Below are 24442 nucleotides of genomic sequence, written 5' to 3' on the forward strand. Positions count from 1 at the left end.
GCAGAGTGCGAGCTGCTGCGTTTTGGACCACCTGTAATTAGACAAATATTCAGGGAGGCCCAGATACAAGGCATTGCCGTAGTACAGCCTTGACATTATTAGAGCCTACAGTGCCAGTTTCCTGGCTGACAGTGAAAGTGTAAAAACTTCCTTAAAGTACGCAACAGTCCAAAACAGGACCACCATATTAACCTGTGATAAAAAAGAGAGGCAGTCATCAAATTTGATACCAAGATACTTTACTGAGTTTGCCTGCTGCCCAGTTGGGAGGGGGCAGTGTCTGCAGGCAAAAAGGTCTGCCATGTCTCAGGAGCCTCCACACCAAAGAAAAGCAACTATGTTTCTTCTGCATTACATTTGAGTTGATGTTGCATGAGCCACTTAAAAACGGCTGACAGACACACCATGGTCTTTCTCCCCCCCCGGAATCCTGTGTCCATATCCTAAGAAAAAATTAACTGGGTGTCATCGGCATATGAAATTATTTTTGCTCCCAGATCCTCGGCGAGTAATGCAAGTGGAGTAATATAGATGTTGAAGAAATTGGGGCTCAGGGTAGAGGCAATTTCCCAAGACCCAGATGAAAGAGGAAGAATCCAGACCTCATCCATCCAGGAATGAAGTCAGCCAGTCCAATCCTCAACCCGCAATTCTAATAAACTGAAGCCCAGAGGTGCGGCATGGGGTACTGTGTCAAAGGCTGCAGAAAGATCTAACATAATATGCACTGCCTTCCCTCTGACATCTAATGAGCATCTGACGAAATCTGCCACCTCGACTAATGCTGTTTCCATGCTGAAGCCGGGCGGGCGGTGGACTGGCTCGAATGTAGTAGATTATTGCTTTCCAGTCATTGACAAAGCTGATGAAGGACTTTACATAAAGCTGCAAGCAAAGATATGGGTCTGTAGTTGGACTGTTCACCTGGGTCTGATTGGGGTTTCTTCAACAAAGGTGAGATTCCTGTTTCCAGGCATATAGTACTAATGTGGCTGATAAAGATTAATTTAAAAGATTGTTGGCCAAAGGATTAAGGACACTTGCTCCTAGCACCAAAATGTTGGGTGGCATGGGTCCATTGGAGATCCAGATTTTGAGCCACCAATGGCCATTAAATGATTCTTTCAAAGAGATCAGTTCAAACCTGAAGAGAGTTGCAATGGATGTATGTGTCACATCTGCAAACAATCTTTCCAGCTTAATCTCCTCTGACTGAATATTAGAGGAGAGACTCGCCTGAATGCTGGTGATCTTGTTCTGAAAGTAGTGTGCTACCTGTTCATATCATTTAGTCAAGGGTTCCTGACGCCTAGAACTGTCTTCAGAAGACAAAAAACTTCAGGGAACAATTTTAAAGATTTCTCTGGGCTTATTTTCCACCTTATGAACTCTATCATCCAAATATAACTTTTTTTGCAATTTTGACTTCCTAGTAATGTTTCTTTAAAGTCTCATTTTACCTAATTTTAGCATCAGGATGGTATGTATTCCTCCACTGTCTTTCAAAGATCTTACACTTTTTCTTGCCCTCTTCACGTGTTTCTGTAAACCAAGGGCAAGATTGCTTAGGTTTTTGTAAGGACTGTGGAATTTCAAGTCCCAGTTCATGGGCATTAGTACCAATCCAACTGTCTAGGAGACCGACATCTCTTTCAACGTCACCAGAAAGAGTCCAAGCACTTTCTTCAAGTGCTCAAATGAACCCTTCTGGCTGAGTTGAGGAAACGTTCTGTAGACATGGAGTGCTATAGCTGCTTGCAGTTGAACTTTCCCTGCGCTCGCCCATTTGTATTTAATCGAATGGTGGTCAGTCCAAATTTGCGGGATGGGAAAATCCACATCTAATGGCTTATTCGAAACTTGTTGGGAGAAAGGTGCTTAAAAGTAAATTTAATACAAATGGCATGATAGCCACAGATATAATTTTTAGGGAAGTCACTCACCATAAGAATGCTTTTTGTACACTTGTCAGTACTGAATAAATCAGATATAATTGTCACAAAAAGTGTCGAAATTTACATCACCGCCCCTATTGTTCAAGGGTCTTTCACACATGAATAAATAAGAAAAACTATACCTTTGAAATATCAAAACTTGACTAACTTACAATGAAAATTTCCCAATGTGTGGACAATCCTCACATGTGTACTTTTACCACATATATGTTTAATGGTTTTGCCAAAACCATGGGTATCCCTAAACAGCCACAATCCACAGACACGCCTCTAACCATCTGGAGGTTTGAATCTGTCCCAATATGTTTTCTGTGACAATAGTACCAATGCATGGCATTACACATTATCAGACCACATTTATAGCACAGCTGATTGTCGCAGAAAAAGCAAGGCATGTATAATAAAACTGTTTCCAGCACAATCACCAATTCTCAGGCTACAGTGCTGTCAAATTGTTCAAAATAAATTCTCACATCAATCTTAATGTGTGTTTGATCCTCTTACAGGCTGAATCAGGACAATGTTGGTGTTATTTCATGCAAGTACTAGACTCCCTTATTCACCAATGAACAATGCAAGGCAATTGACTCCATTGCCTTGAACAGCGGCACATTAGCTCACGCCATCTGTCTTGTTTGCAATTATTCACAGGTCATGACATGGAATATATTGACCTGTTGCTATTGTAAAAGGATAAGCAGTTCTGAATGTTGTCAGAACCACAGCATCGACTGAGGTTGTGTGTCACTCTGTTACACGTTAGCCTGTTTGAGGTCACTAAGTCTTGCCTGAGAATTTATGACATCTGGTCTTAACAGTCACCCAAATGGGTGACTTTATTGTACTGTGTCTAATCTATGTGAACTGAATTTACTGATAGTGCCCTCTGGCAAAACAATTACAGGATGTCTTCTGCATTCTGAACTACATGGCAAACATTTCTAGAACCAGAGAAGACACTTTTCTTGTTATGGTCTACACACCACGTAGTATCCTTTCTTTAAGGCACAGTCAGAAGCCATGTCTATGCACATTTTAACTGGGGGTTCACGTGGGCCTTCACGGCCTAGACAAATATCCCTGAAAAGTTCTCAACAATCAAAAGCAGTTTTTGACAATTTTCATGCTGGTCTCAGTTAAGTTTGCCATCTGAAAAAACTTGGGCCTTTCCTTCTATGAACTTCAAAGTGTATTATGGAGACCATTTTATCAAAGAAAGGACCATTATTTATTTGCAAAGGTTGTAGAAACGAGTGTTGCCCGTGTGCTAAACAAGCTTCTACATTATTATTAACCTAGAGAGGTTTGAAGGTGCTCCAAGTCCTAATAAAGAATATTAACAGTAGTTGTGTTTGCTAAGGAAGCTGGAGAGTCTACTTGGAATTTACTTTAAATCTCCTGCAGATGGGTTTTCCTCTGGTTGGAAAAGGAGGCTGACCAACTGGCTGTGGGAAGTGTTATTATTATATGATTTCTTAAGAATAGATTCCTTCCAACCTTTGCCTGTTGACACAGTGGGGCCAAGAAGGCTAAAAAACAAAATAATTATTTATATTGGAACAGTATCATTGTTTCACTAATTTACTTGTTACTTACCCTGAAAGTGGATCCCGCTGGTAGTTGGGTGGACACGGTGTATCAATGCATTGGTAGCTGCCCCTCATGTTAAAGCACATGCGATTCGCACCACACTGAATGTTCTGCTCGAGGCATTCATCAATATCTAATTGTAAACATACGTAAACATCAAGGCTTTACACTGACTCTGTCAATAAATTAAAGCAAATAAGGCTGAGGGATGGTCATATTAGCACTCAGGGAGATCTTGTTAAACAAGATACACACCAGTCTAGCATTTATGATGTTAAAAACTAAACAGTACTATTAAACATTTTTTTTGAAGTAGGTTCATCTTTGGCTCCTTACCAAGCCTTAGTATAGTAAATAAACCAACAGGTGTTCTTGACCACACATTAAAGAGATGTTGATACATCGACCCTGATTTGAGCAAATTGATTTCACCACAGGTTTAGATTGAGGATGTCCAAGCTCTGTACAACTACTGGCGTCCAAGGATTAATGCATATTTTCATTATTTATAAGTGGTTATTGATTCTGTACTAATTACACATCTTTATAATTGATGTCTGGTTGCTCTAATATGAATTCATGCCCTTGTTTTTTGATTGAGAAGAAGGTGCAGACAGGCAGACAAATAAGGTCTGTGATCTATTTAATGTAATTCATATACAATATGTTTCTAAGAGCATTTGGCACACTAAATTGTTTACACTATTCATAGAATTTTTGTTGCATGTACGACTCTTTAGTTGGAGGTCGAAACACTACTGATTAATTTAGCATATAGGTCTCCAAAACAAATATTAGTTCAACACTGTTTATTAAACGCATAAATTAAAGAACCTTAACCTCTGAAGTGTAACGTGTAACCAATCTGTATAATTGTCTGTTAACACTGAGTACAAGGAGAAAGTATCTAAACTACTCTCAAATCTACCCAAAACTAAACAAAGAAAGAATATCCATGTGAAACCAGAATGAAAATAAATGTGTACTGATCTATTTGCATGTAGCTCTGCCAGGATCCTCTTAAATCACAACATGTGAACACATGGGCAGAAACCTTCACAATAAAAGTTGACAAATTGTGCCATAGATAGGGTCAGTTGAAACTTCTGTTTGCAATGCTCTTCCAAGCATTGTGACACAAATGTATTAGTAAAAGCAGCACAGGAAGTGTGCAGGTCTGAAGCACCGCCAGGTTCTTTTAAAAGCTTGCTCATAAGCAACTCTTTTTCTTGGAGTCCAAAGTACGAAAACGTAAGAGTGAAAATAATTGAACATGCAGGTAGGTTGTGATTATGAAGCATTAAATTATGTGGTGCCCATTTTTGAAGTGTAGTACTGAATGGTAAAAAACAAATCTCTTTGTTGATTTGTCAATCAAATGTTGTGATCAATGCCAGGCCTGAATTACTTTTGATTGTAGTAATATGGGATAGCATTTGTATAACAAATGGAAATGATGTCATCCATGCTGTTGTTGCCAAAACTAGGGCATGCTGGTATGGCCTAAAAGCACCAATGATTTTATCTGCATGGTAGAAATGTGCCTGCCAATCTTGTATGAATGTGGTAAAGTGTTTGCAAAGCATGCAGCTAGATCGTGGCCATGAATTTATGCGAAAACCTTTCTGATTTTAATTTTTTCTGTCAACGTTTTGAATGAAACATTTGTTGGGCATCAAAACCCTACATTTCTTCCCTCCAAAGCATGAATTTGCAGAATTTGCACTGAAGGCTAGCCAAAAAGTGATTTCTTATGTAAATATCCAAAAATTACTTGAGCTGTTATATAGTGAAGGTTTGGGGCATAATTTAGAGCTTGGTAGATTACTCCGTCACAAACATGACAGATATAATGTCCGCTGTGTTGCCATCCCTTTATAGTCTATGGAGATCGTAATGCAGCAGACGGGAAACTCTAAATGAGACCCTTTGATTTCTGTGTGTGGCGTGTAGAGTGGACATAAAAACACATCTAGAAAGCATCAGGAACCGGCAGGGATGGATCATAGACTTAAAACATGTCTGTTTTGTTTGAGGAAGTGTAACTGAGAACATGCCTATAAAGTTCTGCACAAAACATTTAATTTTCTGGACCATCTGTGTCAGGGTTGTCCAACGTAGCTGAAGGAGAGCTGCACCCAGGCAAATTTTTCCGAATACCCATTAAGAAAAAATAGCTTACAGTGAATTTCAATGCAATGCATTTACCTGGTCTTTGATTATCTGGAAGATTTGGAACGGATCAGACCTTTCTGGAATTTATTGAACACTTGATCTAAGCTCTGGACAATCATATTTTCTTACCGCCTTTTTGAGCAACCATGGGGCCTATTCATATAGGCATTTTGAAGTATGTGAAGACGTACTCCTGGAGTACTTTTTTATGTATGCATATGCCTGCGTAAAGTGGCCCCATAACATATAAAACTGAAGCAAAATTGGAATAAAATGGGAATATTCATATACAATTAGTGACACTAGAAAAGATTCTGCCATCTATTCACTTTTACTAATGGGGAACATGACTTTTCAGGTTCGCTTCACAAAGGCATGTAAAAGTATGTAAAAGAGTACTCCTGTTGTACAGCCTCCATACATAAATGCTTTTGTGAATCAGCCTCACAGTTTGTCTGGTTGCTTTCTGATGAATTCAACCTCACACAATTACACAAATCCCTTGAAATCCTGGATTAACTATTCAATAAATCTTATGTCAAACCTAGAATGATAGTTAAATATGAACAAGCCAATCAGCATACTCTGCGCCCGCGTGTCAAACCCCAGTTAAAACTAGGTAAAGGTTGCGAACAGTAGGATTCACAGTACATTCCAAGGGATCATCATAGGTATGTCAAATGGACAATAGACAACAGATAGTTGTCTGAAGTTACCAAAACCTGATTCCTCTGACCTTCACTGAAAGGGAGGCACTACTACTCTTGAACAGGACAATCTTGCTGAAACAAAATGGAGAAACACCATTGTGGCTCAGCCTTACAGTTTCTTTTTCAATATTATCCACCCTTCTAGTAACACTCACTACTCCGACCGTCTCATTAGGCAAAGAACAAACAAAACAAACAAACTGCCCAGTGCACTGCCAGCAGATTAATTGGTGAACGTAGTAATCTCTTGAATTCTTACCTTGGCATGTTTTGCCGTTGGGCATCAGGCGATATCCCATTGGGCAGAGGCATTGATAGCTTCCAGGCACGTTTCGGCACTCATGCTGGCATGCGTCCCTGTTCTCGCATTCATCAATGTCTGCATAAAACACACAGATGATTAGAAAGGTATTTGAAAACACAACTAAAGTGGCACCGATTTACAAAATGTTCTAACTGAGAGAGCAAAACAGGAATCTGATATGCAGTAATACACTGGCAGATCGATTAAATGTTTTAGTGAGATTAACAGCTGTGGTAAAGCCCCAATTTCTCTTTCAACCAAAAATAATATCTTCATTTCTTGGAATGTGTTAACTGCCCTCACAGCTGTGTATAAACAGTTTAATTTGGTTTTTCACACCACCTGTAGGTCACTTTGTTTCCCCTATATAAATTCCCATCGCCATCTCATTCTAGAACAGATTGAATCAGACACCTCCACAGTTTTTTGTATATAACTTTGCATGAGTTTTGTTTACCTTGTGACATCACTGTCATTTCTCAGATATTAATATTACTTGGGGAAATGTTTTTTGATCATTCTTTTTACATTTGGAGGAGGATTATTATTTACACGAAGTATTTTGTTTTATCTTTATTAATTTGTATTCCTTCCTTTGACTTCTATTTTATGTCTTTTAAGGCATTAGCAGAGGTCTCAAGTTTACTAAAGTCAACAGGAGAATTAAAATGTACAATATCTGAAGTAAATCCATCTGACGTTTCTTGTGAATTAGATGATTTTCTACTATGTGAGATAAAATAATCCATTATTGTTTCCGAATCGGTTGATATTATAGTTGTAAATTCAACTTGGTAATAAAGGACGTTTTTGTGTTATCAGTAGAAATCCTAAATAGTACTAAGTCTAGAGACACATTTCAGCACATGATATTTAATACAGCTAAACCTTAAGATCTTTGCAGGCAATTATCTAACCTAAGGTGAAGTATGACCTACCAGCTACCAAAGGAAAATTCAAATCTAATTCCCCTTTTAGTCACTCATGCTACTACTGTTCTAGATGCAGCCATATAAATAAGAGGCCTGACTCACAAAGCTAAAGACAAATACATCTTTTAAAATCATTATTGCATTTCCTCCAAACCTCCTCAATGACATTTGTTAAACTGTAAAGGATTAAGATCAGTTTATACATGAACAGATAAATCATTACACCCACAAATTGTAATATATATTAAAATAAACAAAGCCAGTCAATTTCTTCGCATCTGTGAAGAGTTTGGATGAGATGCCAGGGAATGTTTGTACCTGCTGGAAATGGTCTTAGATTTACCCCTGTCAAGGGCAGCAACAAATCCGTTCCCAGGGTTGAAATAGGAAGAGGACATACTGAAATTGGTGAGGATGGTGGGGAAAAGTTTTAACACAAGGAAACAAATTCTGCATTGCCCTTGAGGTGCTAGTAAGGTTCATGTGCAGGAGTAGCCAGTAGTAGTGCTAGGCTTACATCCCAGATCCAAATGAGATACACAGGTGTACAGTATCCTTAACATAAACTGCTTTTTTAGTCTTGGACTCCTCTGATAAGACTATTCGTTTATAAAAATAAACTTTTTAGTAGTTTTATAATATGCAATACAATTAAGTTAACATCAGTGGTCCACATAGTTCGAACATAAATTTACAAAACCATGTATAAAGAATATCGTAGTCCGAACTCCACTTGTCCAGCAGTTTTCACAGGAAAAACTATCTAGAGCACACCCGATTAAGTGCATGTAGTAACATAAATACCCTGAAAAGTTAATCTTCACACGGTTTCACATTTCTGCTCTATTGTAAAGCTGTCTTTTATCTCAGATTGCATGGATGACCCATGGCACAATGAAATTCATAAGCAAACAAAGGAACTCTTCCCATTTTTCAACGCACTTTCAAAATGCTGTACAAATGTAAAATTCCTGGAACTGTCTTAAAAGACCTATGACAGCCTACACCAGTTCTCAGTCCAACTGGGAATAACAGGACCTGTAGGTGGAGATAGCGGCAGCCACGGATTATAGACTTCCAATCCCACCTTCCTTTGGGCCGGGAGGCGGCCCTTTGAGGCATCACCAACACCCGGGGCTTGCTGGAGCTATAAAGCGCAGTCTTGCTTCCCGTTGCATGGGACCTGTAGGTAGAGGCAGAGGCAGCCACGGACTATGGACTCCGAGTCCCACCATCCTTTTGGCCTGGAGGTGGCCCTTGCAGGCATCACCCGCACCTAGGGCTTGTTGGCGCTGTAAAGCACAGTCTCACTTCCCGCTGCATGGAACCTGTAGGTGGAGCAGCCACAGACTACAGACTTTGAGTCCCACCATCCTTTGGGCCTAGAGGCAACTCTTTCAGGCATCACCAGCACCTGGTTGGCACTATAAAGCGAAGTCTTGCTTCCCGCTGTGTATGATGTGTGATGTGTGCGTGGCATGCCTGGGCAAAGCTTGGGCCAATGGCAGGCCCATCTGCATTAGATCATGGCTGGGCTGAGCCCACCCCCTAGGGCCTGCTATCAGTGGTTGGCAGACTCTGGGAACTTTCTCGGCTTGCTCCAAATTAGTGCGGTAGGAGTTTTTTTAACCTCCATCTTGTTTACCATTGAAAACTATGGGGAAACGCAAAGCAGTGGGTGGCACACCTATCTCACGTCCTTCAGTTTCCATTGACAGCATGTTAGAAAGACCTGTGGGAATTATTGCAAATAAAGTCAAATTAACAGAGCGCAGACTATCCTTGGATTATGGGGTGCTGCCACCTGTTCACCCCGATCACCTTGATCATGCTCCCCTTGATATAGCCAGCAATGCATCTCAGACTCTTGAGGCAGAGATGATCCTTTGTAAGTGGCAGCTTGCTCCAGTGATCATGATAAAACTGTTGATGATACTGCTGATGCCATATAAGTAGACCCTGAGGAAGGTATTTCTCAAACAACACAACTGGCCCAAAGTTTACTGGCTAAGCGGAGCTGGTATTTCCACAGGCGATCAAGAATCCGCATCCAGTGTAAACCCTGGTCACATAATCTTGGAGGAGCCAACAGCTTCAAGTACTCCTGGTCATTATATCCAAGCCCATTCTCTTTTAACAACCACTAACCAGTCATCTTTTAAAGACTGATGGCCCTGTTTTTGCACCATGTCAGGACACTTTAAATCTTCCTCTTGCAGCTTCTCCAAATGTTTTATCCTGTCCCTTAGGAATAATCAGCAGGAGTCATGGGTCCAAGTTCAGAACAAGGCCTCTCATTGGTTGAGTAAACAATAATTCCAATGCATGGGGCAAAATGACGTAATAATGGTGAGAAGGGTCGTCTGGCTTAGGCAATCAAGGAAATGTATCGCAGGCGACTGTATTGTTATAAATTTCTGGAGATCAACCTGCATAAGGAATATCCTGAGAACAAAGGAATGTAATTGTTCAACGGAATCTAATGTTAGTACCTTACCTCTGGAACAATTCTACAAACCTTTTGTCCCACGCCACACGTAAGGAGCCGCCATGGTTCTTGCCTTGCGTCTCAAGATTAAGTGCCAACTGTCCTATGCTTGAACATGTTTTCCCCACTCAGTGATTCAGAGAATGTCGAATGACTATCACAATAATGCTTTGCCCCACAGCCATCAATCACGGCTAACGTAATAGAGAAAAACAGCAGGGCATTGCCCCCAACAGACTTAGAGGTAAACATTCGGGCTTCTAATACCAATGCATCAATTCTACCTGGGTCATATCTCTATTTACTAAGAGATAATGGAAGTAGAAAATGCTTTCAACTTTTATCCTGGAACGTAGCAGGGATCCGCAAAAAACTCCAAAATGAGGACTGTTTTCTTTTGTCAAGAGTTTTGACCTAATCTGTTGTCAGGAGACATGGGCTTTGGACACTATAACAATTGAGGGGTATGTTTTACTGCACTAATGCAATAGATGAGGGGAAAATTCATATCAATTATCTGAGCAGGAGATTTTATTATCATCAACTGTGTGCGGCAGGGATCGCACATGTGGTTTTATTCATATCCAGGGAGATGAACTTGGGCATTTTCTAAATTCAAATTATGATGAATCCCTGAATCAGTAAAATTTAGATCATAACCATCGCATATCCAAGGAAATAGCAAAACAAATCCACTCACTTTCATAAGAAGGGGTAGGAGGACTATGATAGATTTCTTCTTGTTATCAAATGATTCTTGTGCCTTTGATCTTGTAGACAGGGATACATTTGTGGGATATGATGGAACAGGCAGAAATAAGGATCCCTTTATTAGATGTTATAAGATGCTTACACTGGGACACCACAATCAGGGCGCACTATTCAAGGTCTGGGGACTGCTCAGTCGCGTAAAAAGATTGTCAAAGGGGTTAGGCAGGGGTGTATATTTGCTCCTTTCCTTTTCCTTTTATATATAAATTCCCTAGTGACGGAATTAAGGCCATGCAGTAAAGACATCCCCAAAATTGGCACTCAAGCAGTTCCAATGTTGTTGTACGCAGATGATGCAATCCTTTTAGCTCGAACTGCTCAGAAAGCTATTAAATGGCTTTAATGATTTTATGCTAAGGCTCAAACTTAAGGTGAACCAGCAAAAGTCTTTTGTCATTAAATATGGTCCAAATAACACTAAATCAAGAATGTTTGCATAGGGGGAAGTCCTATTAAGAAGGCTCTCACCTTAAGTTATTTAGGTATTCTATTGGATGCAAGTGGGCAATGGGATAAGCTAATGACCCACAGAGTGCAAACAATGGGGGCGACTAGAGATGCCATAATTAGCTTTTCCAAACAGCTGGGCCACAAACCAGTCCGAGAAACGATCCAGCTTTACAAAAGTAAATGTGTATCAGCGGCCACTCACAGGGCAAGAGTATGGGGTTACATAGTCACAGATAAACTTCAGTTAGCTAAAAAAAAGTCTCCTGTGCAGACTTTTAGCAATCCTAAATCAACCTCGAGCCTTATCGCACACATGGTAATTGGTGTAGGATTTATAGAAGATCAAGTTAGCATGGCATCACTCCTTCTATGGCTAAAGGCATGGAGCACTCATAAGGCACAATTTTCAAGACAGGTGCTTGTGAATTGTTTGAACCTAGACAATATGATCGTGATCCCAGGGCTGCCATATTACAAAAAATTACTTTTGCATCCTGTGTTATCGTGACTTTTTTGATAGGCCAGTAAACATAGCCCCTAAATTTACTAATTAAAGAGGCAAATGATTCTCAAAGAATGGAAATTAGATTTGAGAGATTGTTGGACATGCCATCAGTGATCAGATACAGCCCAATCCACACCACACTTTATGACTCAATTAGACTAAGCATTTGGTGTCCAGTGCTACTGAATAAGGGCTTTACATCTTATAAAGATGGGCTGATTTACCTGCAATGCCTGTATTCCATTGAAGTACATACTACTGTTTTAAGCTACATCATTGCTGCTATAGCAAAAAAAGAAATTATGCATTTTAATTGTTTGCTAGAGATCATTTATTGTATTCTGCTTTTTTGTCTCCTTAGCTTATTGTTGTCATTTTTATCTCCCTTTAACTGTTTTCATCTTTAGAATTATATGATGTCTTTGATTTTTATTGTGATATGACCGAATAAAGATATTCTAGACTTGACAGGAACTCTTCCAATTAACTATCATCCACACAAAGTCATGAAACTGCTTAAAAAGAGTTGGCTGGAACATTACTGTAAGGAAATGCCTCCTTGGCATGGTTACCCCCTGACTTTTTGCCTTTGCTGATGCCAAGTTATGATTTGAAAGTGTGCTGAGGCCTGCTAACCAGGCCCCAGCACCAGTGTTCTTTCCCTAACCTGTACCTTTGTCTCCACAATTGGGACACCCTGGCATCCAGGTAAGTCCCTTGTAACTGGTACCCCTGGTACCAAGGGCCCTGATGCCAGGGAAGGTCTCTAAGGGCTGCAGCATGTCTTATGCCACCCTGGGGACCCCTCACTCAGCACAGACACACTGCTTGCCAGCTTGTGTGTGCTGTGGGGAGAAAATGACTAAGTCGACATGGCACTCCCCTCAGGGTACCATGGCAACCTCACACTGCCCCTGGCATAGATAAGTCAACCCTCTAGCAGGCCTTACAGCCCTAAGGCAGGGAGCACTATACCATGGGTGAGGGCATAAGTGCATGAGCACTATGCCTGCCCCTACAGTGTCTAAACAAAACCTTAGACATTGTAAGTGCAGGGTAGCCATAAGAGTATATGGTCTGGGAGTCTGTCATACACGAACTCCACAGCACCATAATGGCTACACTGAAAACTGGGAAGTTTGGTATCAAACTTCTCAGCACAATAAATGCACACTGATGCCAGTGTACATTTTATTGTGAAATACACCCCAGAGGGCATCTTAGAGATGCCCCCTGAAAACCTACCCGACATCCAGTGTGGGCTGACTAGTTTTGCCAGCCTGCCACACACCAGACATGTTGCTGGCCACATGGGGAGAGAGTGCCTTTGTCACTCTGTGGCTAGTAACAAAGCCTGTACTGGGTGGAGGTGCTTCTCACCTCCCCCTGCAGGAGCTGTAACACCTGGTGCTGAGCCTCAAAGGCTCACCCCCTTTGTTACAGCGCCACAGGGCATTCCAGCTAGTGGAGATGCCCGCCCCCTCCGGCCACAGCCCCACTTTTGGCGGCAAGGCTGGAGGAGATAATGAGAAAAACAAGGAGGAGTCAATGGCCAGTCAGGACAACCCCTAAGGTGTCCTGAGCTGAGGTGACTCTGACTTTTAGAAATCTTCCATCTTGCAGATGGAGGATTCCCCCAATAGGATTAGGGATGTGCCCCCCTCCCCTCAAGGAGGCACAAAGAGGGTGTAGCCACCCTCAGGGTTAGTAGCCATTGGCTACTAACCCCCTAGACCTAAACACACCCCTAAATTGAGTATTTAGGGGTTCCCAGAACCGAGCAAGATAGATTCCTGCAACCTAAGACGAAGAAGGACTGCTGACCTGAAGCCCTGCAGAGAAGACTGAGACACCAACTGCTTTGGCCCCAGCCCTACCGGCCTGTCTCCCCACTTCGAGAGAAACTGCAACACTGATGCGCTCCCCAGGGTCCAGCGACCTCTGAAGCCTCAGAGGACTACCCTGCATCTAAAAGGACCAAGAACTCCCGAGGACAGCGGCCCTGTTCCAAAGAAACTACAACTTGCAACAAAGAAATAACTTTTAAAGGACTGCACGTTTCCCGCCGGAAGTGTGAGAGTTTCCACTCTGCACCCGATGCCCCCGGCTCGACCTGCGGAGAAACAACACTACAGGGAGGACTCCCCGGCGACTGCGAGCCCGTGAGTATCCAGAGTTGACCCCCCTGAGCCCCCACAGCAACACCTGCAGAGGGAATCCAGAGGCTCCCCCTGACCGCGACTGCCTGCTTCCAAGAACCCTGACGCCTGGTAAAGACACTGCACCCGCAGCCCCCAGGACCTGAAGGATCCGACCTCCAGTGCAGAAGCGACCCCCAGGTGGCCCTCTCCTTTGTCCAGGTGGTGGCTACCCTGAGGAGCCCCCCCCTTGCCTGCCTGCTTCGCTGAAGAGACCCCTGGGCCTCCCATTGAAATCTATTGCAAGCCCGACGCCTGTTTGCACTCTGCACCCGGCCGCCCCCGTGCCGCTGAGGGTGTACTTTTTGTGCTGACTTGTGTCCCCCCCGGTGTCCTACAAACCCCCCCTGGTCTGCCCTCCGAAGTCGCGGGTACTTACCTGCTGGCAGACTGAACCCGGGGCACCCCCTTCTCCATTGAAGCCTATGTGTTTTGGGCACCACTTTGACCTCTGCACCTGACCGGCCCTGAGCTGCTGGTGTGGTAACTTTGGGGTTGCCCTGAACTCCCAACGGTGGGCTACTTCAGACCCAACTTTGAACCCTGTAAGTGGTTTACTTACCTGCAAAACTAACAAATACTTACATCCCCCAGGAACTGTTGAAATTTGCACTGTGTCTAGTTTTAAAATAGCTTATTGCCATTTTTGCCAAAACTGTACATGCTATTTTGCTGATTCAAAGTTCCTATGCTACCTGAGTGAAGTACCTTTCATTTAAAGTATTGATTGTAAATCTTGAACCTGTGGTTCTTAAAATAAACTAAGAAAATATATTTTTCTATACAAAAACCTATTGGCCTGGAATTGTCTTTCAGTGTGTGTTCCTCATTTATTGCCTGTATGTATGTACAACAAATGCTTAACACTACCCTCTGATAAGCCTACTCCTCGACCACACTACCACAAAATAGAGCATTAGAATTATCTCTTTTTGCCACTATCTTACCTCTAAGGGGAACCCTTGGACTCTGTGCATGCTATTTCTTACTTTGAAATAGTACATACAGAGCCAACTTCCTACAATTATTCTACAACTTCTAACCAGTTTCTCTCAAAGCTGTAAACACCATTAAACATTTGAAGTGTGCCACTTCCCAACACAGTCTGACATGAAAAACATCTAAACTCATGACAGAACACATGTACATGAAATTGTTCACATAACCAACAAATTCTTTAGTGGAGGAATTTTACTACCTTCATTTAAACAAGCCAAAATCACATAATTCCCCCAAACAACAAAAGAATACCCTGCAGACCTTCTTAATTACTGGCTCAATCTTGAATTTGCACCAACTACCAAACTAAATAACAACTGTGAAGGTATCTCAAACTCCATGAACTCTGGGATTTACATCAATGATGTTTTAGCTTAACCAGAGCACTGAATCCCATTTCATGTTGGTAGAGAAAAGCTCTTCTATGCAGTTGAAAAATCCATGTGCTACTTTTGCACCACAGACTACTTCATATTATTGAACAAACTTAAAAAAATGTATGGCAATGAACACCACAACTATATCACCACATCAGTATTGACCCTACCCTTTCTACTATAACATTTTTCTTTATTGACAAGACATGCTTTGTGTGACTTGTTACATTTATATCACAGTGTCCATAGGCAACAGAGGTGTACCAAAAGGATGCCGTTGTTGATTATAGTGGTCAAAACAAACTTCACCTTCCTATTTGGTGGACATCATATGTCTGATCAAATATTTGTAATTAGCACAAACTTTCAGGATAAACAAATACAACTTAGTGTAAATAAAATTCCAAGTCATTAAACATTTAAAAGAGACAATAAAAAGTTTAGACATTGTAAAATACAGATGTAAATTGTCTATCAAAGCTATAACAAAAGTTTATTTCACAAATATTTATAAACTTTACACTGGTGAAATACACACCAAAGTAGGAACTTCCAATATCATACCCTCCTTCATAAACTAATAAACGTATAGAAAGGTTTGCATAGCCAATACCTATTTGTCAATTTTTTAAACTAATTCATGCAGACTTAATTCTTTAATGGTTTCTACCACTGGGCACATTTGAGCTTCTCATAGTCTAATGAAACCTTAAAGATACAACCACTACTGCACCCTTAAATGTTAGTGGGACCTTCCCTCATTTACATTTTGTAGTACATTCACATCCTGTTTGCTCGTATTCCTAAAAATGCTACTTAATCTATTGAAGGCATTTCTAACCTGTGAACCTCTCCTTATGTGTGCGCAATTGTGATTGCCGAGATACTTATACTGCTTAAAGGCTTCTGATGCCAACCTGAACTTTTATTCCTCCAGTATTTTTGCTTCCTTCAAGTCAAGCAAATACTTTTTAATTTATCAAAGTTCAGTCTCATTTTTTCCCATAACTATGCTTCTAGTCAAGTAAGCGATCATTGTACCCCTTACAAGTCTGCAGTAAAAGTTTGTTATTGTTTAAAAGTTTCTAGATTGTTCTTGTATCCAACTTAAGGGAATTGCCTGAATAGAGCTTGAAACTCTGACTGATCAACAAAATAGAGCAAGATACCCATGGTGTTCAACTAAAATGTGTTTAAATCATTTTAAATAACGTTTTGATGCATAGTATGCCCCTCACATTCCATCTTTACTTGAATCCTGGTCTTTCAGGATAACAATTTAATTTCATTAAAGGGTACAGCAGAGATTCCCCGATAGTTTTCCATAAGGTACATTATATACTATGTCACACGTTGTGGCATAATCAATGCATTCTACTTAGTATGCCGTTGTTTTATTAAGGAGTACATATTATTCTACCAAACCTTGCAGGATTAATATCTATAGGGCACATTTGCGATCAAAAACCCATACTGGGTTTTCTGACAGCAGGACAAAGGCAGGACAAATAATTCCTCCACTCATTGGAAGGATCTTCCCAGTAGAGGCAAGTAGGGCACTCAGACGGTAGCTACTTTTCATAAATCTAAGAACCCTACAGTAAATTTTAACAAAAATACTTGCCCACCAACTATGTTGAATGCAGGATGTATTTACTACAGCTTAAAAAATCTCTTACTGCACCTTCACCAAGCCTTCTGGATTCTGCTTTACTAGTGCATTTGGGACCAGCCTGGTCTTTAAAGCCCTGGAAGATTTAAAGATTTTATGAATCTCACTATATAGTCCATCATGAAACTACATACACACCCTTAGTCTACCCATTTCCACTTTTCAGAGGTCTCTTGAATTCGAAACTCATCTCTCCCTTTAAAAAACACTACACCACAATGCATTAACTATCCACAACCGAACTTCCTATTCTCTTACTCCTTGTCTTTGACCATTTATAGTGCTCCGCTGAGTTTGGGCGATGTTTGCGCAGTAGAAATACCATTTACATATATACATGTCTTCCACCTCTGCATCTCTGCATCTTGGATACAGTGCTTCTACATGGGGCTACCAAACCACCCTCTGAAACTGAAGGAGTTTGAAGTTTTATGTGGCATTTAAAACCATGCAAATGGTAAATGAATATTTATTTCACTTCACCACCTGCAAACTCCCCAACCAATTGGATAGGTTCCTTAAGGATCTTTAGTCACATACTTTCATCACTTAACACATTCAATATTTATTTATGTTAAAAATTAGGCACTGGGAACAGGATTTTATGCAGCCCCTTGGTGATTAAGCAATCACCGTGGACAAAATATTATTTTTTATTTGTTCAAATGTTTTTCTTCCACTTATCAATCAGTGCAAATACCATATTGAAGTGATTAGTCAGTGATACTGTAGGTGTAAATTGCCACATCACCTGTGAAAAACTTCCCAATCCCTGCTGTGACAAGTGTAACACATGTAACATGTTTTAGAGGCTTTCCACGTAGCCACTATTCTTTTAAAAACGGTCTACAATTTAAGAAGCAATTATTTTAGTACCTGAACTGGCTGCTGGTATAATTGTCCTTTAGTTTAATCTACATACATATTTCTATGTGTCTATCCAACAACAACTCCAATTTCATCAAGTAGTTAAATTTAGGCAAATATCCTCGAGTTCTTGTGTAATATATTTGCTAAGTATGTTATGATTGGGATTTAAACAAGAGAGCGGGCAGGTTAAGGACCAATTCAAAATAGCTTTGCTGTTTCTGGTAGAGTTACTGTAGCTAGAATGAATACGCTAATGCATCTTATGACAATAATTTCACAGTTTTAGCAGTAGGTGGTAAACATACTGTGTTAGAGTTCATAAAATATGGCTGGAAAGGCATTTTCTTCAAATGTTTAAGAATGATTTGGGCACATTGCTGTTGTTTAAATTGAAGTGGCCCTGTGTGCTCTGGCAACCTTGAATATGAATTGTGGTTATGTGGTGATCTAGAACTGAATGTTGTTGAAAGCATTGCTCATCTTGTGCCTTGATGATGGGTAACACAACAGAGTGGTATTGCTGTCTATATGAAGAAGGAGCTCGACAGTATGAATGACAAAACAGACTTAAAACTTGGTGGACTTCTCTTGTCTTCATCAAGTGTGCACATACAACTGGCCCTTGAGCAATCAGTTTCTTTGTATTGTAAATTGGGCACCATAGACCTGCAACAAAATGCCCGTCACAAAGTTTTAAGAAGGATGATTTTCCTCCTGGAAAGGGGCTAACCTTACAATTTTCTATCTGCACCAACAAAATTAAAGATTGCAGAACTACAGTTGAAAGCCACAGCCTGTCCGTCCTATTATTTTTGACCACTGTTGTGCAGATATCCCTGCTTGAATCTCCTGTCAAGTCTGGGATTTGAGAGAGTGAAAATGTGTAAAAGCATGGTGCCCAGAAGACAGGGAAGCTATTTGGCTGTTGGATATGTTGGGTGTGTGATTTTCTGAAGCTGGAGGCCATTTAGGTGTATAGAAGGGAACCTGTCTGAAGAACACTTTCGTAATCCACATGTGCAGAATTGTCACTAAGTATTGCACCACTTGGACTGGATTAATCATCAAGTTGAGTCATTGATCTGCCCCATAAACGTCATAAGAGTTTGATTTTCCACTGGGCGTCCACTGTAGGTCTTGCATTAGCTTGTGACAGACAGTGTGATTTCATCAGTCAGTCCACTAAATCTGGGTATTTCATGAATTGATGACACCTCAGAAAAGTTACTACCACTGTCATGCACTGGGCCTTGTAAACATATTGTACAAAATCTAGCATCCATTTGACTTATGTTGCAATTGGCCATGTCTGAAGATGGCTGACTGTATTTCTATCCACCCTGGCACTGTGGTACTCTGGAAAAATTACATGGTTATTTCTTTTCAGCCTCTGACGTTTCTTACAGTGCTGCTGATGTCTTCTAATTTCCTAGACCCCTCACAAATTATTGTTGCCTCCCCTGATTAAAGGCATGCATGTGACGTTGCTGCTACATTTTACTAGTTCAGTGTATGGGTTCACTGTTGGGCAAAACATCTACCATACTGTGTCTAAGCATGAGGTTCTATCTTTAAGATTTTATCTGCATGCCATTTGAAAAGATTAATTAGGTTTGATTTTCATTCGAGATTCTAGATTGATTGAAGAAAGCTGCAACTCAAAAGAATGCCTCAATATCAGATTGTGCCTATAGCCATGCAGTGGTAGCTCTATTCAATCACATGCAGAACTGATATTAAGTGATTACTCCTTCCTTCAGTATCTCATAGAGAGAGGATTTCTCTGTGGCCTTTAGGTAAATATGTCTAATTTGTCCCATTAAGTAATACAGGGCATGGTCACAACAAATATGGAAATCTTTGAACCCTTGATCACGTGATTTAGGGTTTTTGTCTTGCATCTTGTGGTGATGGTAGCCAGAAACCACAGGCACTAGAGGTCTTGCCTGTGGTTTTGGTTGAAAAATCTTAGTTTATTGCTGGCTGAGTCTGTGAACAGGTAGGCCAACACCAGTATCTTTGCTGCTCTATCTGTGACCTCATGAAAGTTGGTTATATTGTTAATCAAACAGACTTTTGGTGTGAAAGATAGAATTGTGAGAAGAGTGATCTCCAATCCAAGGATGTGCTGGACTTATCTTGATCCAGTGTTCCAAGGAACCTCTGACTTTGCTCTTGTATGTGGTCAGTAGTAATGGGGGTCACCTGACTGTGGTCTAAGAACTGCCCTTCTGAGCTCTTGCATCCTTGACCATGGGATCTCTTTCCCAGTCCACGTTGGGTGTGTTGTTACTTGGTTACATGTAAGGGATCATGCTTCTGAGGAGACAGAGGCCACGTATATTGAGCTTTGGTTGACAATTCCCTTTCAGCTGAATAATTTAGCACCATCATTTGTCTTTTTCTTAAGCAAATCCTTTCTGTCATTGTTTATTTTTATGTTGAGGCTCATCTTGAGGTTGAGCGAAGGCTTAATTTTGACAGAGACTGATACCTCAACATGGAGGTTCATAGTAGCACTACAACAGTCCCCTGTGATGCCTAAAACAACACTAAACTCAACATAGAATCAGTCATATGTGGTAAAAGGAGTCTCAACAATGAAATGGTGGATGTCAAAACTATAAATATCTAGATAGAATTCCTCTATGTTATGTGACTCAAAATCAAAAAGTAAAGTGAATGTCAGTAATGGTGTTATTTCTCCAGGTTTCTGTGAGGAATCAGTAGGATATTAGACTAGGCCCCACCAATTTTGAAGACAGAGGAATCACCTCCCATCAACCATTTGCTTATGTAGGATGCTGAGGGAGAATCATTTTTCGCATGCTAGAAGTCTCAATATAGCTCACAGGTGAACTCTTTCTCTGTCTTCAGTCTCCTATATAGTATCTGTTGTCATATTACATGCTGTGTAATGGAGGTGGAATCTGAAAGACAGACCAGACAAACTATTTGTTTGATATTCTAGGGCTGTTTTATACCAAAGGAGTGATACCTAGTAAAAAGTACCAGCATGGTGACTGGAAAGGCCTCCAAGGAGAAGCTCTTCTCATACAAAAGAGAAAAAACTGCATATTTACAGAAGAAAATAAAGTATTGTGTAGCTGAAACATTTTAGGGTCTCTGGACAACAGAATTGAATGCCAGCCACTTGACTCTGCTGTGCATTCTGCTTCTGGATTTCTTATGGCACAATGTTCAAATATTTGTATGTAAATGTTTTCTCTGTAAGCACTGAACTACAGTTTGTTTTTCTTTGTTTCTGTTGTTTTGGGGGAGGGAGGAATTAAAGGGTGTTTTTCAGTTAAATATATTTTACAGTGCATACATTTAATTATAAAAAGTATAGAAGCTTTTCCACTAATATGCATATTTTCTTTATGAGATGTAAAAAAAGGTAGACTAAAGTTTATGAATAATTCCATTTTACTTACCCAATTCAGGTTATTACATTGGTGTCACGGCCAAACACTTACATTTCTATGCCTCAGCTTCAAAATATGGCAAAGGTGGATTAGCTTTAGGTCAAATATCAGTGCATTTGTACCCTTCTTTTCCTGCTAAATCTTCTATCACATCACAGCCATGCTGGATCCCAAGTGATTTGTTGCAACCGATCTGCCCAGACAGTCGGTCGTATCCAGCCCACAGTGGATAGTGAACTTTGCTGCGTCTCTCCCATCTTTCACTGCTTGGGAGACGATAGCATGGGCCTCCTCCGGTATCTGCGGCAAGACTTGCGCAACCGTATCCCACAGGGAGTGGGTATAACGGCCCAAAAGACATGCGGTGTTCACAGACCGCAGTGCGAGGCTGGAGGAAGAAAACAACTTCTTGCCAAATTGTTCCAGCCTTTTGGATTCCCTATCCGGGGGTGCGGAAGGGAACGCGCCTGAAGAAGAGGAAGCCTGAATAACAAGACTCTCAGGCGTGGGGTGTTGTCGTTCGGTGCGGGCCGATGGCGGCGAGCCCCTGTGTTGGGTTTGGACCATGTACCCAAAAGGACATCGGTGAGGGCCTAATTGAATGGTAAAAGAGGTTCTGAAGTAGAAGCCCCAGGCTGAAGCACTTCCGTCAGGAGATTAGACCTGACTTCTATAGTAGGTAGCTCAAGGGCAAGGACCTCAGCTGCCCTACTGACCACCATACCGTAAGTCGCTCCCTCCGCCGTAGCCATGGTAGGAGGAGACAGTATGCCGGCATCAGGAGAAGTATCCAGACCATTGGCTTTGCCCAAATCCTGTGCCCAGTCCATAGCAGGGTCATCCTGGTATTCATAAGGGTCCAGGGACCCCTCCAATTCTTCCCCGTATTCGTACCCATAGGAAAAAGGGTCCAAATCCGACCTCTGGCGAATAGGCCCCACCGAAGCCGGTGGCGGCGTCGGTCGACGCTGCTCAGACTTTGTCATTGGGGATAAGAATTGGGTCGACGTCGATAGTGGCCACTACTGACGTCGGGAGCGTCGATAATTGACCCGGCGCCGGGGAACGTCTCGAAGGTGCAACTGGCGTTGGTGCGGATCCGTGCACGGACCCAGAGGTGACCTCGGTGGCCGGGGCTGAAGCTACTGGCGCAGAACCCAAAGGCCCCTCAGCTGAACCCCTTGGGCCCAAAGGTGCCGTATCGGGTTCGGCCTGCCCAAAGATGAGGCGCATGGCATCGTAAAACACCTTTAGTTGGGAGGGGGTCGCTCTGGCTCCGGGAAACTCAGGGAAGCGCGGAGTCGACCCAGACGCAGGCTCCGAGGATGGAGGCCTAGTGCTTGGATGCTCGTCCCGTGTTGCGTCGGCCGAGCAACGGGGTGAAGTCGGAGAGTGATGGGACTTCTTCGACTTCTTCTTCTTCTTACCTTGACCCGAGGATTTAGAAGAAGACGAGTGGTGATGACTCTGCGACCGATCTCGAGACCTCCCTCTCGAGCGAGACCGGAGTCGAGTGCCGGGCCGCCATCAGCTTTAGGGACTGCTCCCTCAATGCTTTCGGGTGCATGACCCGACACTCGGAGCACGACTTTGGGTCGTGGTCGCGCTCGAGGCACCATAGACAAACGCGATGAGGATCCGTCACCGACATCATCCGATGGCAGTCCTCACAAGCCTTGAACCCGGTCTTCGGAGACATCTCGACGCACCAAAGTCATACACAAAAACTCCGACAAAATGGTCGAATTCGGCCAAACAATAGCCAGGGTAGCTCTCTCCTGATCAGCGCGTGGCGCAGAAAGAAAAGAACTGACGTCACTGCGTGAGGGCGGCGTCTATGTACTACTCCCGACGTCATCACAGCGACCACGATGCCTACGACGTCTGCGGAATCGACCGACACCACCTACCGACGCTCAAGGGTATTGCTCGAAGAACAAATCTCCGGATCCAGGCTAACGCCTGGGGGAAAATTCTAAGGTGAGGAATCTGCAACTAGAAGTCTCTATCAGATATTATGTTATGTTATAAAGTATTATTTACCTTTTCTAGGAAATCAAAAGTAGGCACTTCTTATTACAATTTCTAAGACTGGGCATTTATGGATGCCTATTTGTTTCTCCTCTAAGCCCAATAAAATCTAGAAATTATATTAGATTCTGGTATTTTATGAAGACCAGCCTGGGACCTGTTTCAATACCCTGACTCATTCTCAGCATAACCATGTTATTTCTGCTGGATCAGTACTCCATATCAGATAATTTGAACAGTGGAGACATACATAAGCAAATGGGTTATCCTACAAACAGGACTGATGTGAAAATTGGTAGTTGATAGGAAAAGTGCTGCTTCATGTGCTGTGACTCAGAGAATCCCTTGGCTGTTTCTACATGAAAGACTAAAATGACTTAATGGTGGCAACTCTGGTTGACTGACAGGCAAGAGTCAAAAGAAGCCAGTTGAGCTGTTAACTTATTATATGTACCATTCAGTACATTAAAAAATACCTTGCCACACTAACTCTAGTTAGAAATAGAAGCTTCCTCCAGGATCAACAAGGCACCCAGTGAGGCTTCTCAAGAATGAGTGAGACAACCTCAGTTGGCCAAGCATTCCCTTTAATAAGGTATAGATAGAAATTGGACAATGGGTTAGCGTTTGATTTCTGAACACCTGTGCCTCAACTGTAGAGCATATTCTCAGAAGCATATTTAGTCTAAACACAAACAGCAGCTGCCTTACATTTATTGCTTATTACAACAGTTTTATATACCACTGGACCAAAGGCATCTCGTCTCACGTGGATAGAGCAGTTACTCTGGTGCGTACAGACAGCTTTCGCTGCTTGCCAGCGAATCTGTGAAACAGCCTCCACTCTTGAACAGTAGTGCTTTTTCTGCCTCAAATGCCCATTGGAGTATATTTATGTTTGCCATCCATCCTGCTACAGGTCTTAAAATGTTTTGATATTCCAAAACATCCCCTCTCGCGACAATCGGATGAACTCCTCACCACTTT

The 24442-nt window shown here is 41.8% G+C and overlaps 1 protein-coding gene across 1 annotated transcript in view; it reads right to left on the reverse strand.

The window, feature by feature from the left end:
* Positions 1–24442, reverse strand: part of HMCN1 (hemicentin 1) — a 1093576-nt gene that overhangs the window by 4444 nt on the left and 1064690 nt on the right. Inside the window, exons 105-106 of the mRNA XM_069232006.1 lie at positions 6690–6809; positions 3552–3678 (exon numbers count right to left, since the gene is read on the reverse strand). Of these exons, the coding sequence (XP_069088107.1) occupies positions 3552–3678; positions 6690–6809 (247 nt within the window). The remainder of the gene's footprint in view (positions 1–3551; positions 3679–6689; positions 6810–24442) is intronic.

Source organism: Pleurodeles waltl, chromosome 4_2 (assembly GCF_031143425.1).
Source record: "Pleurodeles waltl isolate 20211129_DDA chromosome 4_2, aPleWal1.hap1.20221129, whole genome shotgun sequence".
Lineage (NCBI taxonomy): Eukaryota > Metazoa > Chordata > Amphibia > Caudata > Salamandridae > Pleurodeles > Pleurodeles waltl.